The sequence below is a fragment of the Taudactylus pleione genome, unplaced genomic scaffold (assembly GCF_031769625.1).
Source record: "Taudactylus pleione unplaced genomic scaffold, aTauple2 ptg000381l, whole genome shotgun sequence".
NCBI classification, from domain to species: domain Eukaryota; kingdom Metazoa; phylum Chordata; class Amphibia; order Anura; family Myobatrachidae; genus Taudactylus; species Taudactylus pleione.
In genome coordinates this window covers 1,350,444-1,378,384 of record NW_028284782.1, presented here as the reverse complement: position 1 = coordinate 1,378,384, position 27,941 = coordinate 1,350,444, and the positions used below count along the sequence as shown (strand labels likewise).

At 45.7% G+C, this 27,941-nt stretch overlaps 1 protein-coding gene across 4 annotated transcripts in view; it reads left to right on the top strand.

Moving 5' to 3' along the window:
* MED12 (mediator complex subunit 12) overlaps window positions 1–27,941 on the top strand; it is a 131,981-nt gene that overhangs the window by 42,511 nt on the left and 61,529 nt on the right. For all 4 annotated transcript variants that reach the window (XM_088445529.1, XM_088445528.1, XM_088445527.1 and 1 more), the window contains exon 20: window positions 14,915–15,046. In XM_088445529.1, the coding sequence (XP_088301655.1) occupies window positions 14,915–15,046 (132 nt within the window). The remainder of the gene's footprint in view (window positions 1–14,914; window positions 15,047–27,941) is intronic.

Below are 27,941 nucleotides of genomic sequence, written 5' to 3'. Positions count from 1 at the left end.
GGGTTAAAAACATCTACCCTATTATCCAATGATCACCATCTGGACACTATTTTTATGGCTAATGAATATGGGAGAGCATTTCAGCTTGAAAAAGGATACAGGAGTATCCGAAACGCGTTGCTGTGCTGTCTCTAAACTTATCACTGGAACTTCTCACTATCTAAGGACTTGTGACTTCTCCTGTCGCTGACTACAGCTTGGATTGGAAAAACGGGAGGCTTGCATCCCCCACTGCCAGCTGGCGGCTTTACCATCCACGTCTATCACTGGCTTTAACAGACGGGAGTTACATCTATCCACTATCAGCTGACGCCTTGAATTAACAGCGTCCTCTGTGCCTTCCACAATAGGAGTGACGGAAGGTACTATTCTTCAATATCAGCCGGTGACTCTGACATTGTGATTGGCTTCGCTACACGGGAGGTCTGTTTCCCTCATCGCTATCCGGAGCCGCCATTTAACAGCTCCCACTGCCGACCTCCTAGTGAGCGGTGTGTTACACGTGGGTCCCAGACGGAGTGTCTATACCGGCTAGAGAGGCTAGCGCCCTGCTGTACGAGCATTGGTGTCAGCTGCCGGCTTTTTGCATTGAGCCACATAAGGATCAGTTGTCTCATTAATAGAGACTGTGTTGCCTTATTACAGGTACATTATCGACCTTGATACAAGTTGTCTACAATATTGCCACTGATGCTGGTCAGCCAATTGATTATTATTAGTGCTTCTGTTTGTCACTTTATTTATCTTCAATTCTATCGATACTACAAGCTGACCACCAATATTTGTGACTATACTATTACTACTATTCGGTATACTTAAGATGATGGGTATACAACAATAAGTCCTACTACAATCAAAGAGAAGTCCAGTTAATAATACTTTTTTAATTGGTATTATCAGTATATTACATGTTATAGCCTAATTGGGCTTTTTATATATTGTTGTTAATTCTAACAGGCGCTATTGGAGATTTTTTGGAGCCTGATCAACTCCCTATGTTTCTCCATACTGTGGTATTTTTAATAGATATTGTGTTATGTGCCATATAATTTAGCGGAGGCACAATTCATGTGTTTGTTTTTGTGCATACATAGTACTATCTTGTACTGTGTAAACTAGATAATAAATTGGTATATTGAATTACTATACGTTTGTGTTGCTCCTTGTCCCAACAGTAATTTCAGAGCGCAGTATAATTTATTTTATCTGAACAAAGAGTGCCCATTCTGGATTCCAAATTAGGTGCTGCTCACCACAGACGCCAGTCTTCGCGAATGGGGAGCAGTGACAGGTTGTTACACCTTGCAGGGAAGATATACAAATCAGGAAAGTCATCTGCCAATAAACATTCTGGAACTGCGAGCAGTATACAAAGCACTTGTCATGGCACAGGACCTGCTCGACAATGCAACAACAGTGGCCTACCTCAATCATCAGGGAGGCACAAGAAGTTATGCAGCCATGAAAGAAGGGCTCTGATTTGGACAGAACGTCACCTTCCGGCCATCGCCACAATATTCATACCGAGAGTACTCCATTTTGAAGCAGACTTCCTAAGTCTGTTTCCATCCGCGGGAGTGGTTCAATTCCTGGTAAACAAATGGGGTTTACCAGAGAGAGATCTCATGATGTCACGTCACAACCACAATGTCCCCAGGTACGGGTCCAGGTCCAGAGACCCATCAGCAACCTTCGTGGACGCACTGGCAGTAAGATGGGACTTCAAGCTGGTGTATCTCATTCCACCGATCTCCCTCCTCCCAAAAGTTCTCAGGAAATTCAAGCAGGAAGATGGAACAGTAATACTGGTGGCTCCGGCTTGGCCCAGACGTCATTGGTTCACCGACATACAGAATCTGTCAATAGACAGTACGTATCCTCTTCCTCTATGGCAGGATCTGCTAACGCAGGGTCCCTGCCGGCATCCGCACTTACCTTGTCTGGCTTTGACGGCGTGGCTCTTGAATATCCCATTTAAGGTTTTTCCAATTCTGTAATTCACACAATGCTTACGGCACGGAAGTCTGTCTCTGGCCGCATGTATTAGAGTTTGGCATTTTTTTGGTCAATGATGTTCCCACAGAAAATATGATCCTAAAGCGTTTAGGATTTCCAGGATACTGGCTTTTCTCCAGGCAGGTTTAGACCGTGGTCTCCGCCTGGCTACTTTGAGAGTGCAGGTTTCTGCACTGTCAGTTTGGTTCCAGAGGAAGATTACCTCATTACCAGATGTTAGAATTTTTTTCCAAGGAGTTCTGCGAGTTCAGCCTCCTCTTTTTCCACCGGTAGCACCGTGGGAGATTTGTCTTTGGTTCTTAAGGGACTACTACAAACTCCTCCATTTGAACCTGTAGACTCTGTAGATTTGAAGTGGTTGACAGCGAAGACTCTTTTTCTTCTCGCTATCTCTTCTGGTTGCAGAGTCTCTGATTTGGCTTTCTTGTCGCTCGCCATTTCTTATTTTTCACAAGCTGTTCTTCGTACAAGGGAGGGTTACCTTCCTAAGGTAGTGTCCCATTTTCATGTAAATGAAGACCTTGTAGTTCTAGCTTTTCAGGCTCCAGATATTTCTGTAGGTGAAGCCTCCCTGGATGTAGTTCGTGCTCTCTGTATCTATGTGGAGTGCACAAATTCTGTTAGAAAATCAGATGCTCTTTTTGTATTATGTGGTTTTCACAAACGAGGATGGCCAGCTAATAAGCAGACTCTGGCGAGATGGCAACGGATGACTATCTCTCAGGTGTCCACACAGGCTGATCTCCCTGTTCCAAGCACGGTGACAACACATTCCACTCTGTCTGTAGGGCCATCATGGGCATTTAGTCGTGGTGCCTCTGCTGAACAATTGTGTAAGGCAGCCACGTAGGCTTCTGTCCACACTTTTTTTTTTTTTTTTTTTTAGGTTTTATGCCTTTAATACTTTTGCCTCTCAGGATGCTTCCTTTGGGCGACGAGTTCTCCTTTCTGCTCAGGAGCGTCCCCCACCCTAGGGGAACTGCTTTAGGACATCCCCATGGTATCTTTGTGGATCCCTATGGACCCAGAAGAAGAAAATTAGTTATGGTAGACTTGCCTAGATAACTCCTTTTCTTCGAGGTCCACAGGGCACCCACTATGACGCACCTGGCTGCATTGGTAATTTTTTATTTCGGTCAAAGATTCCCTAATTTTGTGTGAGTGTTTATGGTGTATGATTGCTCTTCCTTCTACTCTTTCCTTCTCCTGCCTTGAGGCTTGTTAACTAAATTGAAGTCATATGGCTAGGTGGTGGGGTTTATATGGAGTAGGACCCGAGGCATGCTGGGAGCTGAAGCTTGAACTGTTTGTTGCATGGTCTTCAACCATAATATTCCCCATGGTATCCCTGTGGACCTCGAAGAAAAGGAGTTATCTAGGTAAGTCTACCATAACTCTAATTTTTCACATGGACTATTTGTCACATTTCCTTATACAGTTTAAATGGAGGTAAAGTTGAACTCTCCTCCCCTCTTTACCGCTCTAATTCATGTTGTTTGTATGTGTAAACCTTTATATTCCCCAGATGTAACACTATGGCTCATCTGAAATTATGGCCTGTCTGTTCATCAATGATATAGAATTTTTCTATATTAACACACTAAGTATTCATTGAGATCATTAACACTACAAGACTCAAAGAACAAATTATATACTGTTCCATCAAGATATCAAAATATATATATATATATATATATATATATGCACACACACAGTCAGGTGCATAAATATTGAGGCATTGATAGAATTTTCATATTTTGGCCTCTATTCACCACCACAACGGCTTTTTTAATTTGAGGGTAATTACATCCAAATCAGGTGGACGGTGTAGGACTTACAACGGTTTCTATATGTGCCTCCCACTTTTTAAGGGGCTAAAAGTAATGGGACTATCAACTCAAAAGCTATTTCATGGACAGGTGTGGGCTATTCCCTCGTTATTTCATTATCAATTAAGCAGGTAAAAGGTCTGGAGTTGATTCTAGGTGTGACATTTGCATTTGGAATCAGTTGCTGTCGATTCTCAATATGAGATCCAAAGAGCTGTCACTATCAGTGAAGCAAGCCATCATTAGGCTGAAAAATCAAAACAAACCCATCAGAGAGATAGCAAAAACATTAGGTGTGGCCAAATCAACTGTTTGGAACATTCTTAAAAAGAAAGAATGCATCGGAGAGGTCAGCAACACCAAAAGACCCGGAAGACCACAGAAAACAACTGTGGTGGATGACAGAAGAATTATTTCCCTGGTGAAGAGAAACACCTTTACAACAGTTGGCCAAATCAAGAACACTCTCCAGGAGGTAGGTGTATATGTGTCAAAGTCAACAATCAAGAGAAGACTTCACAAGAATGAATATAGAGGGTTCACCACAAGATGTAAACCATTGGTGAGCCACAAAAACAGGAAGACCAGATTAGAGTTTGCCAAACAACATCTAAAAAAAGCCATTACAGTTCTGGAACAACATCCTATGGACAAATGAGACAAAGATCAACTTGTACCAGAGTGATGGGAAGAGAAGAGTATGGAGAAGTAAAGGAACTGCTCATGATCCAAAACATACCACCTCATCAGTGAAGCATGGTGGTGGTAGTGTCATGGCGTGGGCATGTATGGCTGCCAATGGAACTGGTTCCCTTGTATTTATTGATGATGTGACTGCTGACAAAAGCAGCAGAATGAATTCTGAAGTGTTTCGGGCAATATTATATGCTCTTATTCAGTCAAATGCTTCAGAACTCATTGGACGGCGCTTCACAGTTCAGATGGACAATGACCTGAAGCATACTGCAAAAGCAACCAAAGAGTTTGTTAAGGCTAAAAAGTGGAATGTTATGCAATGGCCAAGTCAATCCCCTGACCTGAATCCGTTTCACTTGATGAAGACAAAACTGAAGGGAAAATGCCCCAAGAACAAGCAGGAACTGAAGACATTTGCAGTAGAGGCCTGGCAGAGCATCACCAGGGATGAAACCCAGCGTCTGGTGATGTCTATGCGTTCCAAACTTCAGGCTGTAATTGCCTGCAAAGGATTTGCAACAAAGTATTAAAAAGTGAAAGTTAGATTTAGGATTGTTTAGTTTGTCCCATTACTTTTGGCCCCTTAAAAAGTTGGAGGCACATATAGAAACCGTTGTAATTCCTACACCGTCCACCTGATTTGTATGTAATTACCCTCAAATTAAATCTGAAAGTCTGCAGTTAAAGCACATCTTGTTTGTTTCATTTCAAAGCCATTGTGGTGGTGAATAGAGGCCAAAATATGAAAATTCTGTCAAATGTCCCAATATTTATGCACCTGACTGTATGTATGTATATATAATACACATTTACAGCTAGCAACCTATTACATAAGCCCCCTTGTCTTTCTTTTTTATGGTTGAATTAGGTCAATAATGTCTATTTAAAACTTATCCAACACCCTTATTTTTTATTTTTTTTTAAAACACAGTATACCATACAAATAGAAATTTCTCTCTTATCAAGGCTGGACCATGGGTTTGTAGATGGGACTGCAAGGAGCTGGCACTTAACCTGTAGCATTATCCCTAAGCTCCTCCCCTCTGCAACCCTGTCATGCCAGTGTAGATTAAGTGCCTTTGGAGTTGGGCACTTTTTGGGAGTGCCTTTGTAGCTAAACTTTTCTTTTCTAATACTTTTTTTTTATTTCTTTCTGGTAAGGTGGCCCTGCGTTGCCTATAGCAGCGCACAGGGAGAGTGCAGCGGCTGTAGGGAGTGCAGGTTGCAGCCGCGACAGAGGAGGGGCACCCCTCACAGCACTCCAGTCTCATCAGAGACTCCCTGGGTCCGGGGCAGACTTCGGCGTAGGAGAGTGGACACGAAGAGTGGGGGTGGGAGAGTGGAGCCTGTCAGCGCTGCTTTCCTCCCCGCAATTCAGCTGCTAGGTTCAGCCTGTTTAGCTGCGTAGGACGCTGAGGCAGGCATCCTTCAGTTTACACAAGAAAGATTCGGCCTCAGCGGGTTGGAAGGGTTAATAGGAGTGTAATTTCCTTCTGCTCCTCTCCTCTGCGGCTACTTGCCCCTCCAGGAAGGCTAAGTATCCTGTATTTTCTGTTTTGTCTAAGTGTTTGGAGTGCAGTTCTCAGTGACCTGTTTACTTTTATTATGTGCCTGTAATCGGCGTGACCGCGTGGAGGCAATGACTGACAAACTGAAGTCCGTCAGGAAAAAGATAGCTTCTATGGCGTTGTTATTTTACGTGTACCCAGTGTCATGTGAAATTAACATGTGGACAATTAGACTCCAGGACGCTGGGCACTGACTGGGGCTTAGTTGCGTGCAGGCAACGGGAGGCATCGCATCCATTCCGGATGAGCCTGCGTGGGAAAAGGCTATGGGTTGGTCGCTCTCCGGCTTGGAGCGCACAGCGGTGGGATTCAAGACAGTTTCTTCTTATTTGGAACGGTTCTTTGAGAATCCTAAGCTGTGCGAGGCGCATAAACGTTTTCCTTCTTCCAGGACTCCGTTAGATGTTTCTGAGGTTCTCCCGGAAGTAGAGGATCTGGAGCCCTCTTTGGGTCAAAGTGCGGAAGACCTCATTACTGCGGTTTGGCAGTCTCTTTACTGCCTGAATTTGGATACCCATGCACAAGCTTGGGAACGTTCAAGCGTAGGTTCAAGAAGCTTGTTATTTTCCCGGCTTCTTCGGAACTCTTGGACCTTATCGAGGAGGCTTGGATGGCCCCGGATAAGTAGTTCTCCATTCTTCTCAAGTTTGCATCCCTTTACCTTCTTCCACCAGACCATGTCACTAAGTTGGAGCAACCTCCCATGGTCGATGCGGCAGTAGTACCCTTAGCTAAACACACGGCTCTACCGCTTCAAGCTTTGGCATCCTTTAAGGATTTGCTGGATAAGAAATTGGAAGGTTGCCTCAAGTCCATTTTTATTGGCTTTTTGGCCGTTATTCGCCATTTGCTAACCTCAGCGTGGGTGGCCATGGAGACGTGCTAGACAGACTTGTTGCTGGACTTCAGGGTGACTTATCCAGAGATGCTTTACTGGACTTGGCGGAACAGCTGAATATGTGTGTGAGGCCATCCAGGACGGTGCTCAGGTGGCCTCTAGGGTTTCAGCTATGACCGTCTCGGCTCGGAGAGTGCTCTGGTTCCGCGCTGGGGATGCGGATGCCGAATCCAAACGTTCATTGGAATCTCTCCCCTTTAGCGGCACCCAGTTGGATGCTATTATTGCCCAAGCTACCGGGGGAAAAGCACTTTCCTTCCTGTGGCTGCCCCAAAACAGCGGGACTGCCTTTTCATGTTTTTTGCTCCCCAGCAGGGGTTTGGCAGGTTTTCTGGTACCTACAGCGCTCGGGAGCCAAGGCTCCAGAGAAGCCTGACAGGGTCTCTGTCCACTTAGTCCGGTCGGGAGTAGGCGGATGCCTACTTCAGTTCAGCGACTGGTAGAAGGAGTCGACGGCCGATGCCTGGGTGCGGGGCATCATTTCCCGAGGTTATCGACCTCAGGGGTCTGCCGATGCAATAGATTTTTGCAACTGCTCTTCCACGGGACGCAGAGAAGAGGGTGGCCTTGGACCAGGCTATTTGTTCTCTGCTTTCTGAAGGGGGTATTTTTCTGGCGTCAGAACGGAAATGGGGATTCTATTTCAAACTCTACCTTGTTTGGAAGTCGAACGGCACCTATCGCCTGATTTTGAATCTGCGGGCCTTGAACACCAGACTTTGGGTGGCCTCGCTCGGCGTCAGGAACGCGTACCTACACGTTCCTATTTGGGCAGATCATCACTCTCTCCTCCGGTTCACTGTCTGCTTGGCTCACTAACCAGTTTCCGACCCTGCGTCTTCATGAAGATCATGGCGGCAGTGGCAAGACTGCACAAGGACGGGATAATAGTCGTTCCTTATTTGGACGATCTGCTTGTGGAGGCGGATTTGGCTTTCCAGTTGCAGGTACATCTGCACCGCGTAGTGCAGGTGCTTCTGGATCACGGCTGAAACCTGGACTTCTAGAAGTCTCACCTGACACCTTGTCAGCGCCTACTGTTCATGGGGGTGATCTTTGACACCTTCCTCCAGTGAGTCTTCCTGTCCGAGTCCAAAGCATGGGCCCTACAGGAGTTGGTCATGATTGCACTGTTGGTGCCTCGCTCATCATCTGGCTGTGCATGAAGCTGTTGGGTACGATGGTCTCCACTTTCAAGACAATTCTGTACGCTCGGTTCCCCTCACAGGAATTCCAGTAGGGAATTGGTCGGTGCGTACAGAGGACCTCTCATCTCAGATTCTGGTTCTGTCTGCGAGTACTCGCCAATCCCTCCGTTGGTGGCTGGTTTCCAATCATCTGCTCTTTGGTCACTCCAACCTGGGTAATCGTGACAACAGACGCAAGTCTCATCGATTGGGGCGCTGTGAGGTTGAGTCTTTGTCTTCAGTGTCTTTGGTCGTCATCGGAGGCTACCCTACCCTTCAATGTGCTAGAGCTCCGCTATCTATCTGGCACTGTTGGGGACCCAGTTCATCCTGGACAACGCCATGGCAGTGGCGTATGTGAATCAGGTCGGCACTAAGAACGCGGGAGCGATGGCAGAGGCATCCCGCATTCTATCCTGGCGGATGCCTTTGTTCCGGCACTCTCAGCTGTGTTCATTCCGGGCGTGGAAAGTTGGGAGGCAGACTTCCTCAGCAGGACCACCTTCCTGCAGGGGGCATGGTCTCTCCGTCCAGAGGTCTTCCAGCCGTTGTCTTTTGGAGGTGGACCTGATGGTGTCTCCTCACAACTGTAAGGTTCCCCGATTTTGTGCGAGGTCCAGGGATCTAATGGCCTTTGCAGTGGATGCCATGACCATTCCATGGAGCTTTCATTCTGCATACCTCTTGCCCCCGAATCCTATTTTGCCTCTGGTATACTGGCGGATCAAAGAACAATAGGTTGCGGTGATCTGGACTGGCTTCACAGGTCGTGATACGCCGCCGTCCTCAAACTGGTGTAGGTCCAGGCTGGCGGCTTCTGCTTCGGCCAGATCTGCTCTGCAGGGTCCATTTCAGCACATTCCTGGCCTGGCTTTTGAGGCCAAGCTCTTGAAGGTTAAGTGGTTTTCTCGTTTGGTTGTCCCTACTATGTTGCGACCACAGGGTCTGGAAGATCTACATCTTGTGGTGTGAACGATGCGAGGTTCATACTTCCAGGTTTCATACTTCCAGGTTTCACCCTCCTCGGTTTTTGGCCTTTCTTACAGAGTTTTGGAGGCTGGTTTGCGGCTTTGCTCCTTGAAGTTGCAAATTTCGCCTCTGTCTGTTTACTTTGAGCGCCATCTGGCCCTTATCCCAGAAGTTTGGACCTTTTTGCAGAGGGTGTTGTGGGTTTAACCAATGTTTCAGCCGTGGATCCATGGGATCTTACCTTAGTCCTCTCAGCTCTTAAGCAGGCTCCCTTTTAGCCTTTGGAATCCGTGGACCTTAAATTCGTCATTTGAAAATTGGTTTCCTTATGGTTCCTTATGGCCGATGCCTCAGCTCGCAGGTTTCCGAGTTTGGGGGCTTTGTATTGCAAGCCGCCATTACTCCTATTCCATGATTATAGTAGAGCGGTTCTCGGGACAGTTCCTTAATTCCAACCAAAAGTTGTTTTGGCTTTCCACTTGAACCAGGAAATTTTTTCCAGTGTTTCCTCCAGCGACGTCCCGGTATGATATTTTTGATGTCGTACGGGCCCTGCGGTTCTACTTGGACAGGACTTCTTCTGTTCGTCGTACGTATTCCATGTTAGTTCTGTACGACGCTCAGAAACGTGGCTGGCCGGCTACGAAGCAGACCATTGAATGGTGGATCTGCTCTGTCTTATTTCAGGCCTATTCTGATGCGGAGAGACCTGCACCTGGCAAAGTGTCTGCTCATTCTACTCGAGCGGTGGCTGAACAGGTCTGCCGTGCAGCTACCTGGTCCTTTGTCAACACGTTCGCTCATTTTTACAGGTCTCATGTTTTTTACTCTGAAGACGCCCACTTTGGGCGTACTGTTCTCTGGTCTGGCAGCCTGAGCGTACCCTCCCCTGTGGAGGCTGTTGAATTTCCCTTGGTCCAGTGTCCCCCAGCCTTGATGAGAGAGAAAAGAAGATTTTTGGTTACTTACAGTTGAATTCTTTTTTATGAACCAGGCTGGGGGACACTGTGTTCCCTCCCTCACGCTCAATCGTGTTGAGTTGTGTTTTTTTTTAGCCAACTGGTCCCTGCGGTTCTGTTTTTTTTTTTCTTGGGTTACTGCTTTTCCTTACTGGCCACTTTTGAAGTTGTACTGGCATGATGGGGTTGCAGAGGGGAGGAGCTTAGGGTTAAAGCTACAGGTTTAGTTGATTTAAGTGACAGCTCCTTGCAGTCCCATATACAACCCCATGGTCCAATGTCCTCTAGCCTGATTCAGAGAAAAGGAATCAATGGTAAGTAACCAAAAATCATCATCTTCTTTTTTTTTTTATAGTATACTGTGCGTGAACTTGGAATACTTTTAAACAATATTTAACCATCACTAATCGGCAGTCCTGTATCAATATTCTTGATTGATATGTGTTCGCGACAATCAAAAAAAAAACACATGAAGCCACAATAATATTGCCTAATAATACTTTAATAATACACAATAATTCGAATTTATCGGGGTGTTGATATATCGGCTACCATGACATGCTGTGGGGCTAGAGGCTCTGCTATGTTTATATGTCCTCAGTGGCTGCTCCTCTCTGCAGCCGCTGGGTATATACTGGTGCAGCACTTAGCATTGATTAAGTTTATCCGACCAGTGATCAGCACACACTGGGATAGCAGCCATGGGTGCAGAGGGGCCTGGAGGTGCCTCCGGGACTGGCAGCTGCTGGAAGATTATGTTCCGGCAGCCACCCAGTGGATATTTCTGACTGGTTTCATCAGATGCGACCATGTCAGGGAAAGCCTAGCTTGGCAATGTCACATCTAATGAGACCATGCAAGGCAAGTGTTTAATGTGCAGATTAGAAGCTTTAATGTAAGGGTCTTTGCATCCAAATTGGAGGAAGAATTTGGGAATTACAGCTGTTTAATATGTTTTTCAAGGGACCAAAAGTAAATAGGCAGTTGACTCAAAAGCTATTTCATGGACAGATGTGGGCTATTTCTCCATTCCTTCATTATTTCTTTATCAATTAAGCAGACAAAAGGACTGTAGTTGATTCCAAGTGTGGCATCTGCATTTGGAAGCTGTTGCTGTGATCCCACAACATTCGATCAAAGGAGCTCTTAGTACAAGTGAAATAGGGCCATCCTTAGGCTGCAAAAAAAATAATCCATCATAGACCTAGTGGGAACCTTAGGAGTGGCCAAATCAACAGTTTGGTACATTCTGAGGAAATAAAAACGCACTGGATAGCTCAGCAACACAAAAAGGCCTGGACAACCATGAAAAAGACAACAGTTGTGCATGATTGCAGGATCCTTTCCATGGTAAAGAAAATCCCTTCACCCAATTCAGCCAAGTGAAGAACACTCTACAGGAGGTAGGCATATCAATTATCCAAGTCTACCATAAGGTGCAAACCATTAATATGCCTCATGAATAGGGAGGCCAGAGTAGACTTTGCTAAAAAATAAGCCGGCCCAGTTCCAGAACAGCATTATTTGGACAGATGAAAAGTAAAGATCAGCCTGTACCAGTATAATGGAAAGACAAATGTATAGAAAAGGCTTGGAATGAATCACGGTCCAAAGCATGCCAAATCATCTAGAAAACAAGGTGGAGGCAGTGTGATGGCATGGACATGTATAGCTTCCAATGACACTGGGCTACTAGTGTTTTTTGATGATGTTACCGAAGACATTAACAGCCGGATGAATTATGAAGTGTATAGGGATATACTGTCTGCTCAGGTTCAGTCAAATTCAGTACAGTTGATTGGATGGCGATTCACAGTATAGAAAGAAAATGACTCAAAAGCAACCCAGGAGTGTTTTTTTAAAGGCAAAGAAGTGGTATATTCTGTAATGTAGAGAGCCAATCACCTTATCTCAACACGATCGACCATGCATTTAACTTGCTGAAGACGAAACTAAAGGCAGAAAGACCCACGAACAGACAACTGAAGAGAGTAGTAAAGACCTGGCAGAGCATAACAAAGGAGGAAACCAAGCGTTTGGTGATGTCCATGGGTTCCAGACTTCAGGTAGTCATTGCCTGCAAAGGATTCTGGACAAAGTTTAAAAAATTAACATTTAATTTATGATTTATGTTAACTTGTCCAATTAAATTTGAGCCCCTGAAAATAGGTGATGGTGTATAGAAATAAATGGTTGCAAATCCTAAATGTTTCTTGCAATATTTTTGTTCAACCCCTTGGATTAAAAGTGAAAGTCTGCACTCCAATTGCATCTCCATTGTTTAAATTCAGATCAAATGTGGTGGCATATAGAGACAAAATTACAAAAAATTGTGTCTAAATATATATAGACCTAACTAACCAGAGCAATTTATCCCGGTGATTTCCCTAAAGTTATTACATCCAACACTGAAAAGCGGCCCTCGGGAATCGTCAACAACATGATATATAAATGGCCTGTTAAATCAATGTTACATAGATTTTAATCTCTCCAGATCCTGAAGAGAGAGGTTAAAATATCTGAAACATGGAGTTACATATAACTCTTTCTCAAGCCTCCAATAATACAACACAGACAGTCTGTGTTGTATTATTGGAGGCTTTAGAAAGAGGGTCATACCTCGAAACATCGCCGCCTTGATGTACCTTTGACGTACTTTTGAATATATGCATCGTTTTTCTTATATGAATCTCTGAGTGCCGTCTTGTTTTTGCTGGGCTGTACGTGATGGTTTGACGGGTACCGGAGGAAGCTGTTAATTTTTTATGGAGTGCCGGCAGATTGGAGATAAATATATATATATATATCTCTGTCAGGTGCATAAATATTGGTACATTGACTGATTTTTCATATCTTGGCCTCTATTCACCACCACAATGGCTTTGAAATGAAACAACAAGATGTGCTTTAACTGCAGACTTTCAGATTTAATTTGAGGTTAATTACATTCAAATCAGGTGAACAGTGTAGGAATTACAACGGTTTCTATATGTGCCTCCCACTTTTTAAGGGGCCAAAAGTAATGGGACTATCAACTCAGAAGCTATTTCATGGACAGGTGTGGGCTATTCCCTCGTTCTTTCATTATCAATTAAGCAGGTAAAAGATCTGGAGTTGATTCTAGGTGTGACATTTGCATTTGGAATCAGTTGCTGTCAACTCTCAATATGAGATCCAAAGAGCTGTCACTATCAGTGAAGCAAGCCATCATTAGGCTGAAAAATCAAAACAAACCCATCAGAGAGATAAAAACATTAGGTGTGGTCAAATCAACTGTTTGGAACATTCTTAAAAAGAACGAATGCATCAGAGAGCTCAGCAACACCAAAAGACCCGGAAGACCACGGAAAACAACTGTGGTGGGTGACAGAAGAATTATTTCCCTGGTGAAGAAAAACCCCTTCACAACTGTTGGCCAAATCAAGAACACTCTCCAGGAGGTAGGTGTATATATATCAAAGTCAGCAATCAAGAGACTTCACAAGAGTGAATATAGAGGGTTCACCACAAGATGTAAACCATTGGTGAGCCACAAAAACAGGAAGACCAGATTAGAGTTTGCCAAACATCATCTAAAAAAGGAAATAACAGTTCTGGAACAACATCCTATGGACAGATGAGACAAAGGTCAACTTGTACCAGAGTGATGGGAAGAGAAGAGTATGGAGAAGGAAAGGAACTGCTCATGATCCAAAACATACCATCTTATCAGTGAAGCATGGTGGTGGTAGTGTCATGGCGTGGGCATGTATGGCTGCCAATGGAACTGGTTCCCTTGTATTTATTGATGATGTGACTGCTGACAAAAGCAGCAGAATGAATTCTGAAGTGTTTCGGGCAATATTATATGCTCTTATTCAGTCAAATGCTTCAGAACTCATTGGACGGCACTTCACAGTTCAGATTGACAATGACCTGAAGCATACTGCAAAAGCAACCAAAGAGTTTTTTAAGGCTAAAAAGTGGAATGTTATGCAATGGCCAAGTCAATCCCCTGACCTGAATCCGATTGAGCATGCATTTCACTTAATGAAGACAAAACTGAAGGGAAAATGCCCCAAGAACAAGCAGGAACTGAAGACATTTGCAGTAGAGGCCTGGCAGAGCATCACCAGGGATGAAACCCAGCGTCTGGTGATGTCTATGCGTTCCAAACTTCAGGCTGTAAATGCCTACAAAGGATTTGCAGCAAAGTATTAAAAAGTGAAAGTTAGATTTAGGATTGTTTAGTTTGTCCCATTACTTTTTGGCCACTTAAAAAGTGGGAGGCACATATAGAAACCGTTGTAATTCCTATGCCGTTCACCTGATTTGTATGTAATTACCCTCAAATGAAATCTGAAAGTCTGCAGTTAAAGCACATCTTGTTTGTTTCATTTCAAAACCATTGTGGTGGTGAATAGAGGCCAAAATATGAAAATTCTGTCAATGTCCCAATATTTATGCACCTGACTGTGTGTGTGTGTATATGTATATATATATATGTATGTATGTATGTATGTATGTATGTATGTATTAGGGGTGAGCAGGTTCGGTTTTACTCGGATCTTTAAACGGCATTTTATTGGCTATCGCCTATCATGTGTTTTGGATAGCCAATATAATAAATCAGAATTTGCGGTAAAGTGGCGATAAGAACCGAGTAAATCCGAGTAAAACCGAACCCGCTCACCCCTAGTATGTATATAAAATCTCTTATTAAATCTCTTATTAAATTTATTGCTCTCATTATTTTTGTGTATTATAGCTTTTAGTTTGTTATAGTGTGTTTTTTTTGTTTGTTTTTTTATAGTTTGTGTGGAGTGGTGAAGCACGGAATGAATCGCTCAGATGGTTCCTCTGCTGAACGTTGTATTCTTGCATACCTGTATGACTTGTATATGTCCTGTAGTCACCTCAAGAGCAAATATGGAGAATTGTTTAGGTAAGTGGAATACACTTGAAAGGCAACAGTAAACCATTATTGTTTCTGTATTTTTCTCATTCAATACAATTTTTGCAACGTTTCAACAATGATTCTAAGAGATGCAGTAGGCTGTTTTGTGACATTACTTTTAGTGTTGCTGCTGTGGTATTTTTCACTACATCATCTGTTGAGAACTTTCTTTCCGCGCAGTTGTTTTTTCAGGGTGGGAATGCCCAGAAATCACAGGGTGCTAAGTCCGGGCCATATGGAGGGTGTTCTAGTGCTGTCCCATTAATGTCAGTCAGTGTTGCCAATGCAACAGCAGCAACATGTGGTCGGGCATTGTCTTAGAGCAAAAACCACTGTTTTTTCAGCAAATTAGGTCTTTTCTTCCTCATGACTCCACGCTAATAGGTTTTCAGGACCTTTGCATAGTAACCATTAATTGTCTGTCCACTGGGAACCCAGTGCTGTAGGATCATACTGTGCGCATCAAAGAACAGCAGTAGCATGACTTTTCACACTGAAGGAATGACACTGAATTTTTTGGGCGGAGACAAATTTGCCTGTTTCCATACACTGGACTGTTTGGTTTCTGGATCATAATGACAAATCCACGATTCGTCACACATCGCAATCAATGGGTATCCTCTCTTGACAATCGAACGGTGTGCTTGTACGATTCAATTCATCGTCGCATTTGCTCTTCTGTGAGATTTCCGGGTACACACTTGGCACACATGCGGTGCATTTTCAGTTCCTTTGTCACAATATAGTGAACCCGTTCGAATGAGATGCCAAGTGATGCCGAAAGTTCGCATAAAGTTAACCTGTCATTTTGCAACATGCAATGTTGACATCTGAAACCGAGGTGGATGGTCTCCCAGAACGCGCTTCATTAGTCACTTGCGTATTACCCTCTTTGAAGTGCTTCCAGCACCGATATACTGCAGCACACCTAATTATTTCTCCACCGTTTGCTTGCCTTAACATTTGAGTTTGTGTGTGACACTCGTGATCAGTCAGCTGTCCAAATTTTAAAAGCGGATAATAAGATGTCACTTATGTAGTGGCCAATGAATTGAGATACCTGCTTTGGAGTTCAGCTAGTCACTGTTCTTTTTGATGAGTTGTATGTTCAGAAAAAGTTTTTTTTCTACATCAGGGTCCATAGGGTATCCACAGGATACCTTGGGGTATAGGTGATGACGTCAGGCATCGGGCACCATAGAGTTAAGTTTTCAGCCTCCCAGGATGCACTAGGGTTCCCCTCCTATACCCCGCCCCCGAGCCAAGGCATCTCAGTTTCGTTGGTGCCCGGCTCAGAGTCGGAGCACCTGTTTAGAGGGGGGCTAAGGATAGCCCCTGAAGTTTTCTTCGAGGCAGCTGTGGCTGCACATCTGGAAGTACAGCATGGACAGTCACTACTGACGTCCATGCTGTCTCCCCTACACCCCGCCGGTACCAGAACGCCGGTACTGATCCGGGGATGCTGGTAAGCATCCGGGGTCATGGCTAGTGGTGACCCCAGATGTTTCGGACCATGGCTGGATTCAAGGGGGCAACAGGTAAGCAGCAGGGTCCCGCGGTGGGTCCCTGCTGAACACATGGTCCAGAGTCCCCAGGCAGGGGGCTCCCTGGGGACTGGCTTCAGCATGGAGCCAGGTAACTAACCTGCGCTTCCAATACCCCCCTGGGACAGCGGACCGCAGCTGAGCGTTAACGCTGCGGCGTCCCAGGGGTTAATTGCATGCCAGGGGAGCGCGCCTTCCCTGTACACAGCCGGCGCCTCCCCCGCTGCACACAGCCCTCTCTGCACTGCCGATTGGCCCTGTGGCAGCGCTCCTTCCCCAGGCCGGCCTCCTCTCTGCTCCTCGGTGGCCATCTTTGCAAAGCACGGTGAACGCTGCTGGAAGCTGCTGATCGGATGACATCGCGGTCTGGGTCCCCCGGCATACCTCTCCTCCGTTGACTACAGGTCTGTGTATGCAGCGCTGTGTCCTTCCAGGCTCTGTGTCTGCGTAGTTTAGGAACAGCGCTGATAGTGCAGGGATTAATTTTTTCTGCATTGTATGTGACTTCTGCTAGCGTCTCCTGCCTGTACTTTCACTTTCTACTGTCAGCCATTTTACTGTCCCTGCTCTTCTTCTGCTAAAGCCCTTTCGGTGCGGTGATTGCAGGGTGGTTCTCCCACTATACTAACGAGTATCAGTGAGAGGGGTCACATACCATCATGTCTGAGAGTGAATTTCCTCTCCAGCTTATGTGTACTAAGTGCAATATACCAATAGCGGAGGGGGAGGGTAACGTGGAGTAACGTGCAATGTTATTTATTGGCGCGGCCAATTACTGTCACGGCTCCGATACAGGAACCTCCCTGGGCTTGTTTCGCTAAAGCGCTTACAACCCTGGTGGGCTAGTTAGCTCCGCCACCTGCGTTTTCCCAGATGGGATTGTCCCAGCAGTCAGTGGTGTCGTCACCCATACAGGGGTTCCCGAGACAACTGATGGTACCCCACAGTCTCCCTATTTCCCCTCCCCAGGTTTCACAGGAGCCTGCGTGGGTTAATTCACTGACAAATTCAGTACAGCATTTGTCGGACATGTTACAAGGGGAGTCTGTGTTGCGGCCTGTTGCGGCCCTTCACTGTGTGTCTAATATATATGTACCTCACTTTTTTATTTTCATTCTTTATATGCAGCTGCTCCTAACTATCTCTTTTCACTGCACTTTTCTTACTATGGTGGTGCCCTGGGGCGGCTTAGCTGGGCCGGTTTTGGGGGGTCCTGCACTCTGGATTTGAACCTTAGTATGTTAGGGACCTACCCGAAAGAGGTTACCTGGATATGGTGGGTAGGCCCATAACCTTGGCCATGAATATGCTAAAAACCTCTATTGATTGCAAAATTTTATTGCATTTATATATATTATTAATAATTTGGAGTTGTGCACCTGAGATTTGTCTGTTTCTGTGCCTGCAATTAGTCTCATCAGGTAGCACCTCCCATTACATATATAGTCAGGTTGTGCAGTCCAGAAATATTTTCCATGGCTCCGATACAGGAACCTCCCTGGGCTTGTTTCGCTAAAGCGCTTACAACCCTGGTGGGCCAGTTAGCTCCGCCACCTGCGTTTTCCCAGATGGGATTGTCCCAGCAGTCAGTGGTGTCGTCACCCATGCAGGGGTTCCCGAGACAACTGATGGTACCCCACAGTCTCCCTATTTCCCCTCCCCAGGTTTCACAGGAGCCTGCGTGGGTTAATTCACTGACAAATTCAGTACAGCATTTGTCGGACATGTTACAAGGGGAGTCTGTGTTGCGGCCTGTTGCGGCCCTTCACTGTGTGTCTAATATATATGTACCTCACTTTTTTATTTTCATTCTTTATATGCAGCTGCTCCTAACTATCTCTTTTCACTGCACTTTTCTTACTATGGTGGTGCCCTGGGGCGGCTTAGCTGGGCCGGTTTTGGGGGGTCCTGCACTCTGGATTTGAACCTTAGTATGTTAGGGACCTACCCGAAAGAGGTTACCTGGATATGGTGGGTAGGCCCATAACCTTGGCCATGAATATGCTAAAAACCTCTATTGATTGCAAAATTTTATTGCATTTATATATATTATTAATAATTTGGAGTTGTGCACCTGAGATTTGTCTGTTTCTGTGCCTGCAATTAGTCTCATCAGGTAGCACCTCCCATTACATATATAGTCAGGTTGTGCAGTCCAGAAATATTTTTCATATACTCCATTTAATGTGCTTTATTGCACATCTGAGGGAAAAGAGACGCCCCCATTCTGGACTAGCACCCTTCCTTATTGGTTTAAAAACATGGAGTATGGTAATGTATATGCACACTGTATTAGGCACAATTCTAGGTAAGTCCTACAAGTTATATACTGTAGTGCAATTTTGGTTCATTTTTGGGGCGTGGGTCCCCCTGGATTGCATTGGTTGGTCTGTCTCAGGGCACTGCATTATAACACATTTTCCTTTATAACACATTTTAACCCTTCACTGTGTGTCTAATATATATGTACCTCACCTTTTTATTTTCATTCTTTATATGCAGCTGCTCCTAACTATCTTTTCACTGCACTTTTCTTACTATGGTGGTGCCCTGGGGCGGCTTAGCTGGGCTGGTTTTGGGGGGTCCTGCACTCTGGATTTGAACCTTAGTATGTTAGGGACCTACCCGAAAGAGGTTACCTGGATATGGTGGGTAGGCCCATAACCTTGGCCATGATTATGCTAAAAACCTCTATTGATTGCAAAATTTTATTGCATTTATATATATTATTAATAATTTGGAGTTGTGCACCTGAGATTTGTCTGTTTCTGTGCCTGCAATTAGTCTCATCAGGTAGCACCTCCCATTACATATATAGTCAGGTTGTGCAGTCCAGAAATATTTTCCATGGCTCCGATACAGGAACCTCCCTGGGCTTGTTTCGCTAAAGCGCTTACAACCCTGGTGGGCCAGTTAGCTCCGCCACCTGCGTTTTCCCAGATGGGATTGTCCCAGCAGTCAGTGGTGTCGTCACCCATGCAGGGGTTCCCGAGACAACTGATGGTACCCCACAGTCTCCCTATTTCCCCTCCCCAGGTTTCACAGGAGCCTGCGTGGGTTAATTCACTGACAAATTCAGTACAGCATTTGTCGGACATGTTACAAGGGGAGTCTGTGTTGCGGCCACATAAGCGGCCTGTGGCGTCTCTGTCTGCTCCTTATGAGGATGACGACGTGACGTCCGATGATGGTGAGATTCTGGATCTATCTGACCAAGAACCACTCCGTACTAAAGAGTCGGACGCTAAGTCCAAGGTTTATATTCCTGGCCTTATTCGGACAGTCTGCACAGCTTTAGTTATTGAGGATGACGATCCTCCGGTGTCAAAGTCCAAATATGCCTTTTTCAAGGATATTAAGGGTTACGCCACAGTGTTTCCTCTTTCGGGTCAGTTAGTAGACCATTTAGAAGAGGCGTGGAAACACCCTGGTAAACGGTATCAGCCTCAGAGGCGCTTAGCGGTGGCTTATCCGTTTGCGGACAATTATTTTTCTAAGTGGGAATCCCCTCCACAGGTGAATTCTCATGTGACACGCCTAGTCCGTAGTGCCACATTGCCCATGCCCTCCATGTCGTTCTTGAAAGATGCTACAGACCGCAAGGTGGAGATCTGCCTAAAGTCCATTTATTCCCTCGCGGGGGGGGGCATCTAGACCGGCTATGGCCGTATGTTGGGTAGCCAGAGCTATGGAGCGCTGGGCAGATAGTTTGGAGGCGTCTTTGGATTCCGACTGTTCGGCTGAACAGGCCGAGTTGGTAGGCAATTTCCGGGATTCGGCCACTTACATCAATGAAGCGGCCTTGGATATCAGTACCCTCACATCTCACGGTCCTATTTGGTCCGGATCTGGACAACATTGTAGCCACGCTGGCGGCAGCCAAATCTGCATGTCTCTCGTCTGCTGCGGGCCCTTCCAGTTCGGGTACGTCGTCCATTCGGCCTTACAGGGCCCTGGGTAGGCCCAAAGCACAGTCTTTTCCCCGACAGACTGGCCCCAAAAAATCAGCCAAGCCCAGGAAACAGGCCTGGAGTACCAGACGTCCGGCCCCTAAGTCAGATGACAAACCTGCGGCCTGACGGTCCGGGCCTCCCTTTGGGGGATCCCAAAGTGGGAGGCCGCCTGCTGCAGTTCACCCAGTGTTGGTCGATAACCACGACAGACAATTGGGTTCACAAGGTTGTTTCTCACGGGTATGCCCTCTCCTTTCCGCACAGGCCCCCATCCTGATTCTTCACCACGGGCCTTCCATTTGACCGGAACAAAGCTGTGGAACTGCGGAAGGTTTTGCATACTATGCTCCAGGCTGGAGTTATAGTGCCTGTTCCATTCTCTTAGAGGGGCCAGGGTTTCTTTTCCAATCTATTTTTGGTGCAGAAACCCAATTGGTCGTACCGTCCGCTTCTCAACCTCAAGGCCCTCAACAAGTCCTTGTGGGTGCCACGGTTTCGGATGGAGACCTTACGGTCCATCATTCTGGCACTGGAACCTGGGGATTACATGGTGTCGTTGGACATACAGGACGCTTACCTGCATGTCCCTATTCTTTTGCGCCATCAGCAGTTCCTCAGGTTTGCAATCCGCAACGATCACTTCCAGTTCCGAGCGTTACCTTTTGGCCTGACGACAGCACCGCGAGTGTTCACCAATGTCATGGCGGCTTACCCGCGGCTGCAGGGAGTCCGCATGTTGCCGTACCTAGACAACCTTCTGTTGGTAGCAGGATCTCCAGAGCTCCTTCTACGCCACTTGGACTTCACGATTGCAGTACTGCAACGTCACGGCTGGTTAATAAACTGGTAAAAGTCCACCCTGATCCCGCCTCAGAGGATTTTGCACCTTTGAGCCTTATTGGACTCCAGACAGCAGAGGATCTTTGTGACAGGGGAAAAGATCTCTGCCTTACAGTTGAGGGTGCGCAGTTGTCTGCGGAGTCGCCGAGTGTCTCTGCACTCGGCGATGAGGTTACTGGGCTCCATGGTGTCAGTATTCGACATGGTGGAATATGCCCAGTTTCACTCCGGACCTCTGCAGCAATTGATCCTGTCCAAATGGAATGGACTTCCTCAGTCTCTAAAGTCCCAGACGATGGTGCTCACTCCGGAGGTTCGCCTGTCCCTAGCCTGGTGGTTGCAGACGACCCATCTCAACAAGGGTCGTCCATTTTGGGTGGCGAACTGGGTCCTGTTAACAACGGACGCCAGCCTTCGGGGCTGGGGAGCTGTCACGGGTCCACTCTTGTTCCAGGGCAGGTGGACTCAGGCGGAAAAGGAGCTTCCAATAAACATCTTGGAACTCTGCGCGGTTTTCAAGGCTTTCCAGCAGGCACATCGGGTTCTCCAAGGTCACCCAGTGCAGGTCCAGTCGGACAACGCCACCACCGTGGCCTACATAAATCGGCAAGGAGGAACCCGAAGTTGGGAGGCACTCGTAGAGGTGTCCCGCATCCTGGTCTGGGCAGAACGCAATCTCCCGGCCATATCAGCAGTATTCATCCCGGGAGTCCTCAACTGGGAGGTGGAGTTTTTCAGTCGCCAGGACGTTCATCCGGGGGAGTGGTCTCTGCACCAGGACGTCTTTCAACTTCTGGTGGACAGGTGGGGTCTTCCAGAGATAGACCTCATGGCGTCACGGCACAACAACAAGTTGACGGTGTACGGGTCTCAAACAATAGACGAAAAGGCGTCTCTGGTGGATGCTCTGTCCGTCCAGTGGACGTTCCGGTTTGCTTATCTCTCCTTCCTCCGTTTTCCCTTCTTCCACGGGTAATCCGGAAATTCAAACAGGAAGGAGGGGCGCTCCTGTTGATAGCTCCCGCGTGGCCCAGGCGGCACTGGTTCTCAGACCTTCAGAGTCTGTCCGTGGACATTCCTCTGCGGTTGCCGTTACGACCGGACCTGCTGTCACAGGGTCCTTGTCTTCACCCGGACCTGACTCGGCTGTCTTTGACGGCGTGGCTGTTGAGACGGCCATGTTAAGGTCCAGGGGTTTTTCCAGCTCTGTAGTACAAACTATGCTAAGAGCTCGGAAACAATCTTCTGCAAGGATATACCATCGCGTGTGGCATACGTTCTTCCAGTTGTGTCGACCAAGAGGTTATGCCCCTCGGGAGTTCAGTCTGTCTAGAGTGTTAGCTTTCCTACAGGCGGGACTAGACCATGGGCTTCGCCTTGCTTCTCTGAATGTGCAGGTGTCTGCCCTGTCTGTCTGGTTCCATTGTAGGATTGCTGCAATCCCTGATGTGCGCACCTTTATGCAAGGTGTTCTTCGAATTCAGCCGCCTTTTGTTCCACCGGTGGCACCTAGAGATTTAGCTGTGGTCCTGAGGGCTCTCCAGGGACCGCCGTTTGAACCACTGGGCTCAGTGGACCTTAAATGGCTGACAGCTAAAGCAATTTTCCTTCTGGCCATTGCTTCGGGCAGACGTGTTTCTGACTTAGGGGCTCTCTCCTGTATACCCCCTTTCCTGATTTTTTTTATAGGAACAGGGCAGTGCTGCGCACTCGTCCTGAATTTCTTCCCAAAGTTGTTTCACGTTTCCATATCAACGAGGAAATCGTTGTGCCGGCTTTTAACTCACCTGATCTTTCAGTGGGTGAGGCCACTTTGGAAGTTGTGCGGGCCTTAAGGATTTATGTTGACCGCACTTCTTCGTTTAGGAAGTCGGACGCCTTGTTTGTCCTCTATGGCTTCCGTAAAAAGGGTTGGCCTGCTTCAAAGCAAACTTTGGCAGGTTGGATTCGTATGGCAATTTCAGAAGCTTATCTTCATGAAGGCCTTCCGGTTCCATCCTCTGTGAGGGCTTATTCCACTAGGTCTGTGCGTCCTTCGTGAGCAGCTCGACGTGGTGCCTCTGCATTCCAGATCTGAAAGGCTGCCACGTGGTCCTCTGTCCACACCTTTGTGAGGTATTACGCGTTTGACACCTTTGCCTCACAGGATTCGGGCTCCGAATTCTCCTTTCAGCACAGGAGCGTCCCCACCCTTGAAGGATACTGCTTTGGGACATCCCCAAGGTATCCTGTGGATACCCTATGGACCCTGATGTAGAAAATATGAGATATGGTAAGAACTTACCTTTATCTCTATTTCTACGAAGTCCATAGGGTTCCACAGGACTCCCGCCCTGTCGCACCTGTGCTGCAGATGGGCTTTACTCTGGTCACCGTTTTTTCCGTCTCCCTCTGGTGAGAATGTGATTCTTGTGTATGTCCAGATCTTTTTTTCTCTCTCTTCCTTCTCCTCCTCCGGCCTTTGGCTTGGTACGTAACTGAGATGCCTTGGCTCGGGGGCGGGGTATAGGAGGTGGACCCTAGTGCATCCTGGGAGGCTGAAAACTTAACTCTATGGTGCCCGATGCCTGACGTCATCACCTATACCCCAAGGTATCCTGTGGAACCCTATGGACTTCGTAGAAATAGAGATAACAAAGGTAAGTTCTTACCATATCTCATATTATTTGAATATATTGTAAAAGTACATTTTTTCCCTCCTAATAAATGTATGTTATATGTACATAGTGTACTATGATTTCATTATAATTTCTTAACAGTGAAGATCTGCAACCCCTGATCTTCAATGTTCTTTGAGTACCCACGGGAGCTGGGCTTCCTTGCTGGGGCTGCAGTGCACCACACATCAGTACACCCGTCGGCAGCTGAGCAGTGCGGGAATGATGTTTCCGCCCACTATACTGCAGGGCCGCCGAGCCTGCTTGGGAGTGAATTTCGTTCACTGCCCCGGTTCTCCTGCTTGGGTCCCCACTCGTGGGACGGCCTTGACATTCGGCCAGCTGACACTGTTACCCTTTTAGAGAGTGCCTGTAGCTGTGCCATCTGCGTATGGCTGACACCATCTTCCAGGGATTTTCCCATGATTACACTTTTCTTGGAGGAGCAGTGAGCATGCAGACAGGCAGCCTTGGAAAGGGCTACACCGAGTGATTCTCTGTTAAAGGGAAGTTCACAGTGGTGTTTGTACCGGGAGGAGAGACAGCTGGGGAATAGCTGGATGCAAGACCGGACTTCCCCACGGGGTGACTGCATCCTTTCCTGCCTGTGCTGAAAGGCTGCAATGGAGAGAGAAGATTCTCCATTCTGAGCCTCTACAGGAAGGCTAAGTATATCTTATTGTTACTAGAAATTGTGCTGGTTTCCCTGCTATGTTATTGCTCTGCATACAAATACCTGTCTGTGTAATTGCACTTGGGGTAGCAGTATTTCCACTTACAGCACTGTTTCCTGCTCTGCAGCATGTATGCCCACCCCCACTCCACATAACTTGACTCCTGGATCACAGCAAAACCCTGTGGTAACGCTCAAGAATCAGTTTACCCTGATGGGATGTCTTTAGCACAGCTACTTTCATGTAGAGACTGTCTGCAGATGTCTTTAAACATACAGGGAAGACTTATACCACTTTTCCACCAAAGTCCTGGGTCTGACACGGGATTTGGAACACTGTTAAGACACGGGACAGACACCTTTTCTACCGTTTTTTCCTGGATCGGTGCTGTTCACATTGCACATGTTCAGTTCCAGCGCTTGGAGATTACATCATCTCTTTGCGCCGGAATGCGTAAACGGGACTCTGGTTAGCAGTTTCTTTTGCAGTTCACCCAGGTCCTTCCCGGGAAGAAGCCTGCTAGATATCCATAAAGTATTCCCGGGTGACTGGATTTGGGTGGAACCATTTAAAAAATCCTGGGTTGTTGCATGTTCATGTGCAATAACCCGGATTTTCAGATCAGTGGTGAAAGGGTATGACAGGACTCAGTTTTGAGAGTCAGGCTCTCGCATTACAGTGAGTGGGTTGTACTGATTCTTCTTCTCCTCTATTTTCATGTCTGTGAGTTTACCAGTATAGGCAGTCTGTGTAACGCAGCTTGTGCCTGTTCTCCCTGTGGGAATGCTTGCAGGGTCAATCCTTCCAGTCTGTAGGTGGTACTCCAGCATGTTTAGCTCCTTTGGCTGTAATCCACTGCTGTGGCTCAGCCTGCAGACACACTGGCTCACTGAGTACAGTTGTCTCGGGCTCAGATCATGCTGTTACTTTTGGGTAGATGTATGAAGCAGTGATAAGAGTGGAGAAGTGTGCCAATGAAGAAGTTGCCCATTGCAACTAATCAGCTTTGAGGTAGCATTTATCAAGTACATTATAAAAAATGATAGGTAGAAGCTGATTAGTTTCCATGGGTAACTTCTCCACTGGCACACTTCTCTGCTTCATATATCTACCCCTGTGTCCAGTGTCAGAGTTCGTAAATGTAGATGTAAGTTTTATATTGGGAGATAGGATCCAGGAAGGCTAACTGAACCTATGTCTGATATCTAATTTATCTGCTATGGGTCATCAGTACTGCTTGTCCTCTATAGAGGGTCATAGCAGATGTTTAGATATATATGTTATATATAAGAGGATAATGTGTGCGGCAATATCACATTCATTGGGTTACACTGCACAACAAATACTTTTAATTTGTTTCCTTTCTAAAAATAGTCATACATTACTAATTTGAGGTCAAGAAAAACTAAAATGATTTCAGAATGTTTTTACTAGATCTATTTTTGAGCTACACTACTTGCACTATACTGTATGTACATTAGTAATATAGTCATAGTGAAAACCTATTTTAAAATCTGATATTCTGATATTTTCTTGATAGAAAATAAAAAACAGTTTTAATTCAATCACAAATAAGAACACAAAACGAAACAAACATACAGCATCCGAAAGTACTATCTAATATAGTGGCCTATTCATGGGGGTGCTTTCTCTTTGCTTGTCACTTGTACTCCTCTTCTGGGGCATCTCTTGTCACTGTCCAACAGTAGTGATTCACCTACCCTGATGTCTTTGTCCCATTGCTGAAATGTCTTGGTGGAATCGCTCACTATGCTTGTCACTCAGTGCACCACAGTTATCTTGTGTGGGTAATCCCGTGAATCGCATATATTTGAATAGGGGAGGGGACAAATAACATTCATTTAATTGGGTCATTAGGCCGCGCCCCCTCTGCGCAGAATGCAGATTGCTGGTAAGTCTCTCCATTCTGCACACTTCACTAGGAATACCCCTACATCGTCATAAATGGGCTGTATCTCGGAACTCAGAGCTAACTGAACGTTTTAAATGTCATAATCATTCTTTGCATGCTGAAATCAATTAGAAGTACCTATTTTCACATCGGAAACATTTTCATTGTTGTGCAGTGTTAGCGGACTTGTCTGATATGTATATTATATAAGTTTCTGTAAATCCCAGGAGAATTCAACTCACTCACCTGCTGTAGCAACTGCACCACCTATACACGAAGGTCTGGGTCTCATTCCCAACAGAAAGAGTTTATAGCACTGGTAAACAAAGATTTTGCCACAGGGCACCACAGGTGGTATTTATATATGTATTTTCTATGCTGATTTTAAAAAAAAATGGTCTTAATCTTTTTATCACCCATAATTTTAAAGTTATTCAAACTTTATGAATATACCTTACGATTTATAACACATTTATAGTGTGTTTAGGGAGGATTTTTCTTAATAAAATTCCATTGTTTTCTTTAATTATACTGTCCTGGGAAGATTAGAAGTAAGTTAAGAAGGGTACAGAAAAATAACCAGCTGAGTCGCATTGTCCTGGATGATGCACTTTGAACGTGATGAGTCGTAGGAGTGATGACTGACTAGAAAGTAAACCATTCTTACTAAGTCACCACTCCTAGCCAGAGTTTGCTCTGTAAATATTTAATGCTGTGTATTTCTCTGTCAAAAGTTGATATTTATATAGTTCAGTATATATTTTATAGTGTTTAGAATACCAAGTGGCAAAATGCCTAGAAATTATGTTAACCATCCGTAGTCTTTTTGCTACATTTGTGGTGAAGTACCATTTAAATTTAAGAAAAATAGTTTTACTTCACTAATTGCTTTACTTTGGACGCAAAGTTGGAGACCAAGGAAAAAACTGGGTCCCTCATTTTTGTTGTATCACTTGTCAGACACCTCACAGGTTGGTCTAATTGTTTCAGCACATTAATTTTGCTGTTCCAAACATTCAAAATTTTACAAGACCATGAGATGTAACATGCCTTTGAAAATCCATTTGTTGGACTCGCACCTGGATTTCTTCCCAGCAAATCTTGGAGCATGAACTTAGTGAACGGTTCCACCAGAAAATTTCCATAATGGAAAAGCGATATCAGGGCAAGTTGACTATTGTTGGACCCTTTATAAGGGATGCTCCAGAAGGCAAAATACAGGGAAAACTCCTATACTTCTGCAATTTAAGTGCGTTAATTGTTTACTATGTATGTATTGTTAATAAACATGATATTGTAAACC